We start from the raw sequence: 11,315 nt of genomic DNA on the forward strand, positions 1-11,315 counted from the left end.
CATAAAGAGTTGAAGTCCAGTACAGTTAAATTGGCATGAGAACAAATGTATAAGTATTGGGAAGGTCGAAACAGGACGTCATTTTAAATGCCACACAAAAACAGTAATGTGATACATGTACTGGAACACCTCACCTAGTTATTTCTATTACACTACCTGGTATCTATTGTATCTCAATTAGAGATAGATCTACCCAGGTATATATCCTATTCGGTACGACAATGTACATTCTGATCATGACAAAATGAAAGTCATTAATGTCTGAAATTTCATCTGATATACATCTCCATTAATAAGCAACATCGTTCCTTCTTTCTTTTTTACTGACATTTTTTTAAAACCAACCTCATTTTTTTTAATTGATGCTATCTTATCAATTTATAAGAGCATTTATAGGAAAAAAGTGTATTTTGTATCAACTTCCTGTTGTATAGATAAATCATGGGACATGATCATATACAGAAGGACCCTTTAGTGAATAGTCATTGTATATAATCTGGAGACACCATTTACCTGGTAACCTGTGCAATTTCTGGTGTATTTTCAAAAAACTGAACACCAACCCACATTTACCCAAACAACAGCACACCTCCATTTAATTTCATTTTGAGATTCCATACTAGAAAATCTAACAAAGCAACTAAATTGCAGGCAAATGGAAAAATCCTTTTATTCCATGTGTAAACCAATAAAATAATACTGAATTTAATATGGTAAAATTATGCTTTCATTCATGTGCCACAAGACCAGTCCTTCAATATGTTCGCATTACTGGTAAACTGAATGTCCAGTGAAATAAAAAATTGCCATGCTGATTACACTGAGAGTTCACCGCATGTGTAACGATCATTTCTACATGTACCTGAGAATTGTTTCCTAGTCACAACTAAAATCCATTGCCGATATTTCTATAATCAATTCTGTTTTATTATCTTCTCTTCACCAAGCCAGCTGATGGGATATCAGACGCCACAATGACTAACTGAAATTGATGGCTTTGCAAAAACTGCAATTCTGCACTACATGCAACGTCAATATATACATGCAGTGTAGAGCAATAGGCTTGTTATTGTGCACGTGAGTGGGCCGTGGACAGCTGTACGTGATACTACAATGTATTTGATCAATATGGCCAGTCTATACAATAATCACTAGCTACTTGTCTATACATCCTTTATTCCTGCAACAATATACACAACAAACACCTGTATATTTACTTAATACTTTACAATGCATTCCACTTGGTTCGTTTATTTAAAGAGAAATTCAATTTTCAAGTTATATTACAGTGTATATTTGTTAATAGAGGAACATCAGTATGTTTTGAAAATCTTGCAGGATTTTCTGTTCTGTTGATAATAGTTTGGGTTCATTATCAAGGAATATAAATTTAATCCTCAAAACTTGTCAGTAGATTATAACTGAGACAGTTTGAGGATATCTTTAATAAGTATCTACATCTGAATGCATATACCTAGCGCCATATGACATAAACTGTTAACTGAAAATAAAGTTTGCATTCTTGTACCAATGTATTCCAAATCTTCAACTGAAGTGTAGAACTTGATAAAATACTGAAATAGGTTGCTGAAGTGATGCTAACCAGAAGATATGTATAAATGATGTTAAACTCTGGCTAAGGAATTCAATTTGTGATAGTTTATGTAAATTTCATCCTTTACCCTAGTCCTCCATTCATAGACAATTTATTTCAATGAGAAATGATAAACACAGCCTTTTAATTATGTTATTGACCAAGATATCAATGTTGAAAAAATATACCAATATATTACTGTATCAACCTGCAATCATCTTATGTATATAATTATGTATACAAAATGTACAAACAGGATAGTTTCCCAACGTAATTAAAGATTAAATGCCTCCAAGGAAGAAAGGCTAAAATCAATACTCTGTACTGCCCCTTTTGGGACATAGAACTTGGCTGATACATCTTAACTGAGGTATTTTTGTCTACAATGTTACATTCCCATGCCAAATTCTTGTTTTAATGATTATGATCGAAGGACGGCATCTTATTAGCATGTTCTAAGACAACCAACAATTTACAAGTTTACAAGTAAAAATATTGAATTAACAATCCCATAGAAATAGAATGCTATTTTTATCACTTGTATCACTTCTATTTGTTTATTTCTTCTTTGCTTTCATTGAATAAGTCAGGACAACATTGGTGCCTCTTACAGGTATGATTCGTCCTGCTTGGTAAGTTGTATGCTTGTTTCACTCTTTTAGACAGAGGTTGCAGTATTATGTTATTGGTCCAGTATTATGTTATTGGTCCAGTATTATGTTATAGTTCCAGTATTGTGTTATTGGTCCAGTATTATGTTATTGGTCCAGTATTATGTATAGTTCCAGTATTATGTTATGGGTCCAGTATTGTGTTATTGGTCAAGTATTATGTTATTGGTCCAGTATTATGTTATTGGTCCAGTATTATGTTATAGTTCCAGTATTGTGTTATTGGTCCAGTATTATGTTATTGGTCCAGTATTATGTTATAGTTCCAGTATTATGTATAGTTCCAGTATTATGTTATTGGTCCAGTATTATGTATAGTTCCAGTATTATGTTATGGGTCCAGTATTGTGTTATTGGTCAAGTATTGTGTTATTGGTCCAGTATTGTGTTATAGTTCCAGTATTATGTTATTGGTCCAGTATTATGTATAGTTCCAGTATTATGTTATGGGTCCAGTATTGTGTTATTGGTCAAGTATTGTGTTATTGGTCCAGTATTGTGTTATTGGTCCAGTATTATGTATAGTTCCAGTATTATGTTATGGGTCCAGTATTGTGTTATTGGTCCAGTATTGTGTTATTGGTCCAGTATTGTGTTATAGTTCCAGTATTATGTTATTGGTCCAGTATTGTGTTATTGGTCCAGTATTATGTTATTGGTCCAGTATTGTGTTATTGGTCCAGTATTGTGTTATAGTTCCAGTATTGTGTTATTGGTCCAGTATTATGTTATTGGTCCAGTATTGTGTTATTGGTCCAGTATTATGTTATAGTTCCAGTATTATGTTATTGGTCCAGTATTATGTTATAGTTCCAGTATTGTGTTATGGGTCCAGTATTGTGTTATTGGTCCAGTATTATGTTATTGGTCCAGTATTATGTTATTGGTCCAGTATTATGTTATAGTTCCAGTATTGTATTATAGTTCCAGTATCGTGTTATGGGTCCAGTATTGTGTTATAGTTCCAGTATCGTGTTATGGGTCCAGTATTGTGTTATGTTATACTTATGTTTCATAATTATGTAGATTTACCACAGTAAAGTTGCTCTGTGTAGTGTACCCCTTCTGTCTGTCGTTCTTTTTATTGGTGACCAGTATAATGGTAACTAAACGTCAATTTTAAAAGAGATGTGGATAGGACTACAAATAAATTTGCTTTCCATACAATTTACATGTATAGCTTATAACTGCTTTAGTTTTTCAACTGATCTTCCATCATTTTTTCTGTCACAAAATATCATTGAATAATCAATATTTTGTTTTTGCTGAAAATGTGAAGTCAATCATTTTGTCAGGTCTGTCCTTTGAAATCAGCTAATTACTGCTTTAACAAATATCGACTCCAGAACTAATACAGTTATTTTATTTGAAAGATTAAACTAAGTTAGGAAGTTTGTAAAATAAAGCACTTCATGAATGCAATTTAAGATGCCTTACAGGTAATTCAAAGGGTCTCATATATTCATGTTTAATCAAAGTTTGTTTTTATTCCCAACACATCCCTAATACCTCACGATACATGTTCCAATACTTACTTCTACAATAATCAACCAATAAAGTTACCAACCAGAGATTTTTTCCACTCACTTGAGAAAACGCCAGTCGGAAAGAAAATATCTTATGCGGTAAACTACATATTTTGGGAATCTGACTATATCATGAAGTAAATCCAATTGGAATTATGGCCTATTTGCCTTAGACTAATTACCATTTCATTTTGGTTAACTAGTTAAAGGTCGTAATCCAGATGAAGCGAGTGCTACACCATACCTTGTAGTTGCTGCTGTTGACCCATCCTACAAGTCCATTGATCAACTCATCAATATCTCCACATGATAAAGAGCTGTGTGGGTCACTTAGAAACGGGATCAGATCGCCATGAGCCTGTATCCGTTTCCTAGTATCCTGTGTTGTCACATTGGGCAAGAAATCATCAAGTGTTGCCATGGCAACCACAGCATAAAATAAGATATCTGATAAATCTTCCTTTTTTTCAAACTTTAAAACTTCCTGTTAGCGTTCTGTAGCTCTCCAGGTTACTGGAGCTCTTCGTCTTTGATACAATTGTTTAAAATTTGTATAATTTTTTATCTGAAAATAGAAATAAATTACATGTATATTAAACAACTACACTGATCATAAAACAAGCATGCATCCAATTTAAATGTTAATCAACATCAGAAAATAAAGTATCTCATTGATCTGTTTAGGAATCAGCCCTCTAACGGAGTGCGAATAAATCAATTATCATAGTAGTTCATATGTAACTTAATACTTTCATCAACATTATGGTGTCACATACATGTACATACAGTTGTAGGAATACATTCTCTCAAGTCAATCACCAGCATAAATAATGTTTGTTTTCAACTACATTCAAACTACCATAATTAAAACACATGTACAATTAAAAAGACAAAACATTCCCTATTTATCATCTTATATATACCCTTACTATGGGAGGTATATGTACACCTTACTAAAGTGTTGAAATCTTGCATGATTGAAATCAGACTACAAGATTGCAATGTTAAAAACTATGTTACCTGTGATAGCTGTGTTAGCTCAACTCTTGCAAATTGCATTTTAAAAGAACAAGTATATACAATTATGGTAAAAATATAAAAGTTTTGTTTTTTAAATATATTTTATATATATATATTTATCAATATATAAAATATCAAATAAGTCATTTAAGCAATATCAATATTTTTGCCATGTTTACATTTGACTTTTATTGAAGTATAAAAAAGAGTATCATAAGTGGCCAATATGTTGATTACTGAGTACAAGTCTTTCAAATACATATGTACCTTAATCATACAACTATTCAACAGTTGGTTTTTCCTAAACTCAAGTCACAATCACATAAAAGTCAAAGAATGTAAAGCATTGGACGAGTATATAAGGGTATATAGATATCTTTATCTTATAATTATCAAATTCAATTACAAAACTTCTGGCACGAATCAAGTCCTGATGACATTCTTCATTATAGTACAGTAACTAGTATCACCAGCAAAGATCACGGAGAGAGATATTTAAAAAACAAAACATGGAACAAATTGCAGGGAGAGCATAAGGATACGGTGTATCTTGATATCACACATACATACGCCGAACACACACAAATAGACACATACAAATAAACATAAAATCCCGGTGAACGAAAGAATACGAGTCGGTTGTATGTATGTCAAATCTTGACAGATCCCATGTTGATATACTTCGCTTTTATCCTTTGTTTACATTTTTTGTGACATTGGCTGGACAGACTTTCTTGCCTGTTGATTACGTAATCGATTGCACATTAACAGCATTAGACATAAATGAAATTATCCATCGAGGTCATAAAAATGTATTTACACAGAACAGATGATTATATTCAGTCATAATCAGGACACCAGAAAATGGCTGCTAGAGTTGACAAGTAAGGAGGTCGACCGGTGTTTTCAACTAGCCATTTGCACTCAATAAATATGCAACAAACGATTAAATGATAAATCAAAGAATTTCGTTATTTCATTGCCACATTCATGTTACGATCACATCATACAGAGCTTTACATGATATAATATCTATGTTTATAATAGCAGACCTACCCAATAACTCGCATACTGTCCGCCATGATGAATTTCAAATTCATGATGTCAAGCCTCGCCAAGTCTCGCGACTCGACGATAACAAAACGAGAGCGGTGATGCTGCGGCACATGAAATCGATTCTTGACCAGCCTGTAGGATGTTTACTCATCCACCGAAAGGCCGTAATAGTGCAGATTCCCGATTCCAATTTTCTGAAACACCAGACGATAAAAACATTCAAATAAAAATGTTTGTCATTTAGAAAATACGAATTGCAACCGAGACCTCAATCTAAGATGTTATTGATTTTGACACGGACTATATATTCCTATTAAATGGACGCAGGCAAGCAATGCTTTAAGTCCAAATCTCAGATCTGATATATGTAATTGATATTATGTGTGTATTGATACTTTATATATTACATCGCGGATTTGGAATATTTTAAGTCTGTGAATATATGTATATTATATGACAATGGCAAATTGTACATATCCATACCTGGAGGAAAAGCACCACTGGTTCTCGTATTTCTTCCTTTTTTCGCAGCAGTTTTCCTTATGAAAATAATGTTATCTTTTTTAATTGAAGAGGATCAATTTCGTATGACATTCAAATGTCTCGGTGAAAAAAATAAAAAATACGCCAAAGATTCACCTTCGGTAGCTCTGTTACACAGAGAGTAAACAACAAACTGATAAGAACCTACACGGATACTGATTAACTGCTTCCTTAGACACCGATTTTTTTAAAGAGTTTGTCATATTTGTCTACCGGATTAGCTTATAAATCAGATTGATTTTTGTTTTTGTTTGTTTTTTTCTTTCTTTCACTCACTTATTTTGTCGAATGTTTCAATTTAATGAAATATTTGTTAAATCTATGCAGACCCGAACAAGAACTGATCGATGTGTACCGGCCTTCTTGGCTGGACGAGTATTTAAGGGTATGCAGATACTAGAATGTTGTCATTTTTCGGTAGACTTTGTAGATTGGATTAGAAGACACTATCGTCACGTATCCTAGTTACACGATTTTTATTGCAGATTTAGATACTGACAATAACTCCAGGCATGCTTTTTCGTATGATTTCGTTAAGATACTGAGAAAGTTTTATATGAATCAGTTTTTTAATTTATGACGGAGGGATGGTGTCTGCTTAAAACACGCTGGAGGATACAGGCGAAAAAGCTTGGCTAAATAGGATGTGCAATAGTGCTGACTTTTCTATGTTCGTTTTAATACAAGACATGTTAATTCAACACCAGCTGTGGAAATTGCGTATAAAGTTCCCTGAAAATAGGGAAGCTGTTTATATAATGAAATAAATTGTTACCAGATGATTGCCTCATAATGCATGATGTCATAAATGTGGTCACGTGTACAAAAAAAGTAGTCATTCATGTAGTTCGACTGACGAATTAAGACAAGAATTACGGTGTGAAATCGTTAATATTGGTGATATACTGTTCAGTGTATACTTGCATGCCTTAGACGATAGTCAGTTATTTTATGTCGTGATTGGAGGTAACTTTTCTTGTGACTTGTGAAACTCGTTTCTTGAAGAGTTCCGCGTGAAGTCTTTAATTCTAGTTTTTCTAATGATGACGTCATATTATAAATGAAACATTGCAGCCATGGCATCTATACTGTACATCGCCAAAGAATTAAAAGTGCCCGACGTTGTTACTGGTAACTTAAATCACGTGTCCTAGAGTTCATATTGACTGGCAAATAATTAATGTATACCTTAACGAATGTGTTGTGATACTCTGTTATTGGAATCTTCATTCTGGAGGAAATAAAGAATACATAGACTTTTTTATACTTAGTAATAATTTATCTACTGGATTAGCTTATACTTCACAGACGTGCTAAATTTTGTTAAGTAAATGTTGATTTTGTTTTTGTTTCTTTTATCTTTTTGTCAAACGTTTTTTAATCAATCTATTGAGAAATCTGAACATATAGTATAAACACAGCGTATTTTTACCGGAAATTAACTTATACATACTTCATATATCTTCATTATCGATCTCACAGTTCAGAGATGAAAATCATTACCAAGCCCTGAAGATTTAACAACCACCCTCTCCTTTAACCATATTTTTTCATTCGATTGAACACTTTGCAATATAACCAAATGCACAAAAAAGTTAATATTTTTCTAGGTAGTCCAATTAAAAAACTGTCAATTTTCAAGGAATCTTTGCATGAATAAAAAGAGTGTGTCTCTGTTCTTTTGTTTTCTGCACTTTTCACCCAGTCAGTTTTTCAAAGATCAAGAAACCACATGAATTATTTAGTTTCGCGTCCTAAACTTCTGGGAAATGGGTCACCAAGTCGGAATTAATGCATTTTAGATATGTGATTATAAGTGATAATAAATAATCAAATTTAGTTGAAATCTACCCAAGAGTTCAAGAGTTATTATTGAAGAGTACTTTATAGTTAAATTTCTTCAAAAGTCATACAAATCTCATGATTTCAACTACAAAGTACAGCTGTAGATAACAAATGATATAAAAAGACAAAGTCCAAGATATTATGTTGGAATTCATGATGTTGAATTGTGTCTTACTTCCGGTCAAAACATCAGAGGCGTACATCCTTATAAAGCAAGAAGACACCATCTTCTCACTGTTTCGTTTTTAGCCATCTTTAAACGACTTTCGATTTTGTTTACTCTCGGCAACGATATTTTACAAATGGAGCTAAGGAAACAACGTTGAACTCTGATTTACGATCTCTGCGTCTTCAGATTTGTTGATAACCTTTTTGTTCTGAGAGGGAAATCTGTGAGGAAAGTCATCTACTATATCTTTTAACATTGATGGTTTCCATCTACCATTTTCGTTAATAATTTGAAATGTAGCTCTGCAGATGAATTACATTGAATTTAGAATCAAATGGATGTTGACGTAAATTTGGAATATTGAATTATGTTCGGCACATGCTATGAACATCAAATCCGACATTTGTCGTCATAATTTTTAAGTGAGTGATTACACAAAAATAGTGCATCTTGTAAGTGCTACAACCGAGGGGAGATAACTCTAATTCCAGCAGTACTAGTATTGACACGGATTTTTTTTCTTTATCATCGATGACACAGTATTAATGCATTTGGGTGTCTATTATACAGGTTCTCTGTATAGATTGGGTCCTATTGGAGTGTCTATATTATTCAGTTTCTCTCCATAGATTGGGTCCTGTAGGAAGGTCTGTATTATTCAGGTTCTCTATAGATTGGGTCCTGTAGGAAGGTCTGTATTATTCAGGTTCTCTATAGATTGGGTCCTGTAGGAAGGTCTGTATTATACAGGTTCTCTATAGATTGGGTCCTGTAGGAAGGTCTGTATTATTCAGGTTCTCTATAGATTGGGTCCTATTGGAAGGTCTGTATTATTCAGGTTCTCTATAGATTGGGTCCTATCGGAAGGTCTGTATTATTCAGGTTCTCTATAGATTGGGTCCTATCGGAAGGTCTGTATTATTCAGGTTCTCTGTAGATTGGGTCCCATTGGAAGGTCTGTATTATTCAGGTTCTCTATAGATTGGGTCCTATCAGAAGGTCTGTATTTTACAGGTTCTCTCTATAGATTGGGTCCTATTGGAGTGTCTGTATTATTCAGTTTCTCTATAGATTGGGTCCTATCGGAAGGTCTGTATTATTCAGGTTCTCTATAGATTGGGTTCCTATAGATTGGAAGGTCTGTATTATTCAGGTTCTCTAAGGTATGGAATTGGGTATTATTATTGGGTCCCATTGGAAGGTCTGTATTATACAGGTTCTCTCTATAGATTGGGTCCTGTAGGAAGGTCTGTATTATTCAGGTTCTCTATAGATTGGGTCCTATCAGAAGGTCTGTATTATACAGGTTCTCTCTATAGATTGGGTCCTATTGGAAGGTCTGTATTATTCAGGTTCTCTGTAGATTGGGTCCCATTGGAAGGTCTGTATTATTCAGGTTCTCTATAGATTGGGTCCTATCGGAAGGTCTGTATTATTCAGGTTCTCTATAGATTGGGTCCTATCGGAAGGTCTGTATTATTCAGGTTCTCTATAGATTGGGTCCTATTGGAAGGTCTGTATTATTCAGGTTCTCTATCCTATAGGAAGGTCTGATTGGGTCTCGGAAGGTCTGTATTATTCAGGTTCTCTATAGATTGGGTCCTATTGGAAGGTCTGTATTATTCAGGTTCTCTATAGATTGGGTCCTATAGATTGGGTCCTGTATTATTAGGAGATTGGGTCCTTGGAAGTCTGTATTATTCAGGTTCTCTATAGATTGGGTCCTGTAGGAAGGTCTGTATTATACAGGTTCTCTCTATAGATTGGTTCCTATAGGAAGGTCTGTATTATTCAGGTTCTCTATAGATTGGGTCCTGTAGGAAGGTCTGTATTATTCAGGTTCTCTATAGATTGGGTCCTATCGGAAGGTCTGTATTATTCAGGTTCTCTATAGATTGGGTCCTATCGGAAGGTCTGTATTATTCAGGTTCTCTATAGATTGGGTCCTATCGGAAGGTCTGTATTATTCAGGTTCTCTGTAGATTGGGTCCCATTGGAAGGTCTGTATTATTCAGGTTCTCTATAGATTGGGTCCTATCGGAAGGTCTGTATTATACAGGTTCTCTCTATAGATTGGGTCCTATCGGAAGGTCTGTATTATTCAGGTTCTCTATAGATTGGGTCCTGTAGGAAGGTCTGTATTATACAGGTTCTCTCTATAGATTGGTTCCTATAGGAAGGTCTGTATTATTCAGGTTCTCTATAGATTGGGTCCTGTAGGAAGGTCTGTATTATTCAGGTTCTCTATAGATTGGGTCCTATCAGAAGGTCTGTATTTTACAGGTTCTCTCTATAGATTGGGTCCTATTTGTATTATTCAGGTTCTCTATAGATTGGGTCCTATAGGAAGGTCTGTATTATTCAGGTTCTCTATAGATTGGGTCCTTTAGGAAGGTCTGTATTATTCAGGTTCTCTAGGAAGGTCTGACAGGTCTATAGGTCTGTATTATTCAGTAGATTGGGTCCTATTGGAAGTGTATTATACAGGTTCTCTCTATAGATTGGGTCCTATTGGAAGGTCTGTATTATTCAGGTTCTCTATAGATTGGGTCCTATCGGAAGGTCTGTATTATACAGGTTCTCTCTATAGATTGGGTCCTATTGGAAGGTCTGTATTATTCAGGTTCTCTGTAGATTGGGTCCCATTGGAAGGTCTGTATTATTCAGGTTCTCTATAGATTGGGTCCTATCAGAAGGTCTGTATTATTCAGGTTCTCTATAGGAAGGTCTGTATTATTCAGGTTTCTCTATAGATTGGGTCCTATAGGAAGGTCTGTATTATTCAGGTTCTCTATAGATTGGGTCCTATCGGAAGGTCTGTATTATTCAGGTTCTCTATAGATTGGGTCCTGTAGGAAGGTCTGTATTATTCAGGTTCTCTATAGATTGGG

At 34.3% G+C, this 11,315-nt stretch overlaps 1 protein-coding gene and 1 long non-coding RNA gene across 2 annotated transcripts in view; one reads left to right on the forward strand and one right to left on the reverse strand.

The window, feature by feature from the left end:
- LOC132556867 (CLIP-associating protein 1-A-like) overlaps positions 1-4,212 on the reverse strand; it is a 139,624-nt gene extending 135,412 nt beyond the window's left edge. The window contains exon 1 of the mRNA XM_060221308.1: positions 4,036-4,212. Coding sequence (XP_060077291.1) covers positions 4,036-4,212 — 177 coding nt within the window. The remainder of the gene's footprint in view (positions 1-4,035) is intronic.
- Positions 1-11,315, forward strand: part of LOC132556869 (uncharacterized) — a 79,102-nt gene that overhangs the window by 59,545 nt on the left and 8,242 nt on the right. The window lies entirely within an intron of this gene.

The sequence above is a fragment of the Ylistrum balloti genome, unplaced genomic scaffold (assembly GCF_031769215.1).
Source record: "Ylistrum balloti isolate Yb309-2 unplaced genomic scaffold, AGI_CSIRO_Ybal_v1 Utg370598, whole genome shotgun sequence".
Lineage (NCBI taxonomy): Eukaryota > Metazoa > Mollusca > Bivalvia > Pectinida > Pectinidae > Ylistrum > Ylistrum balloti.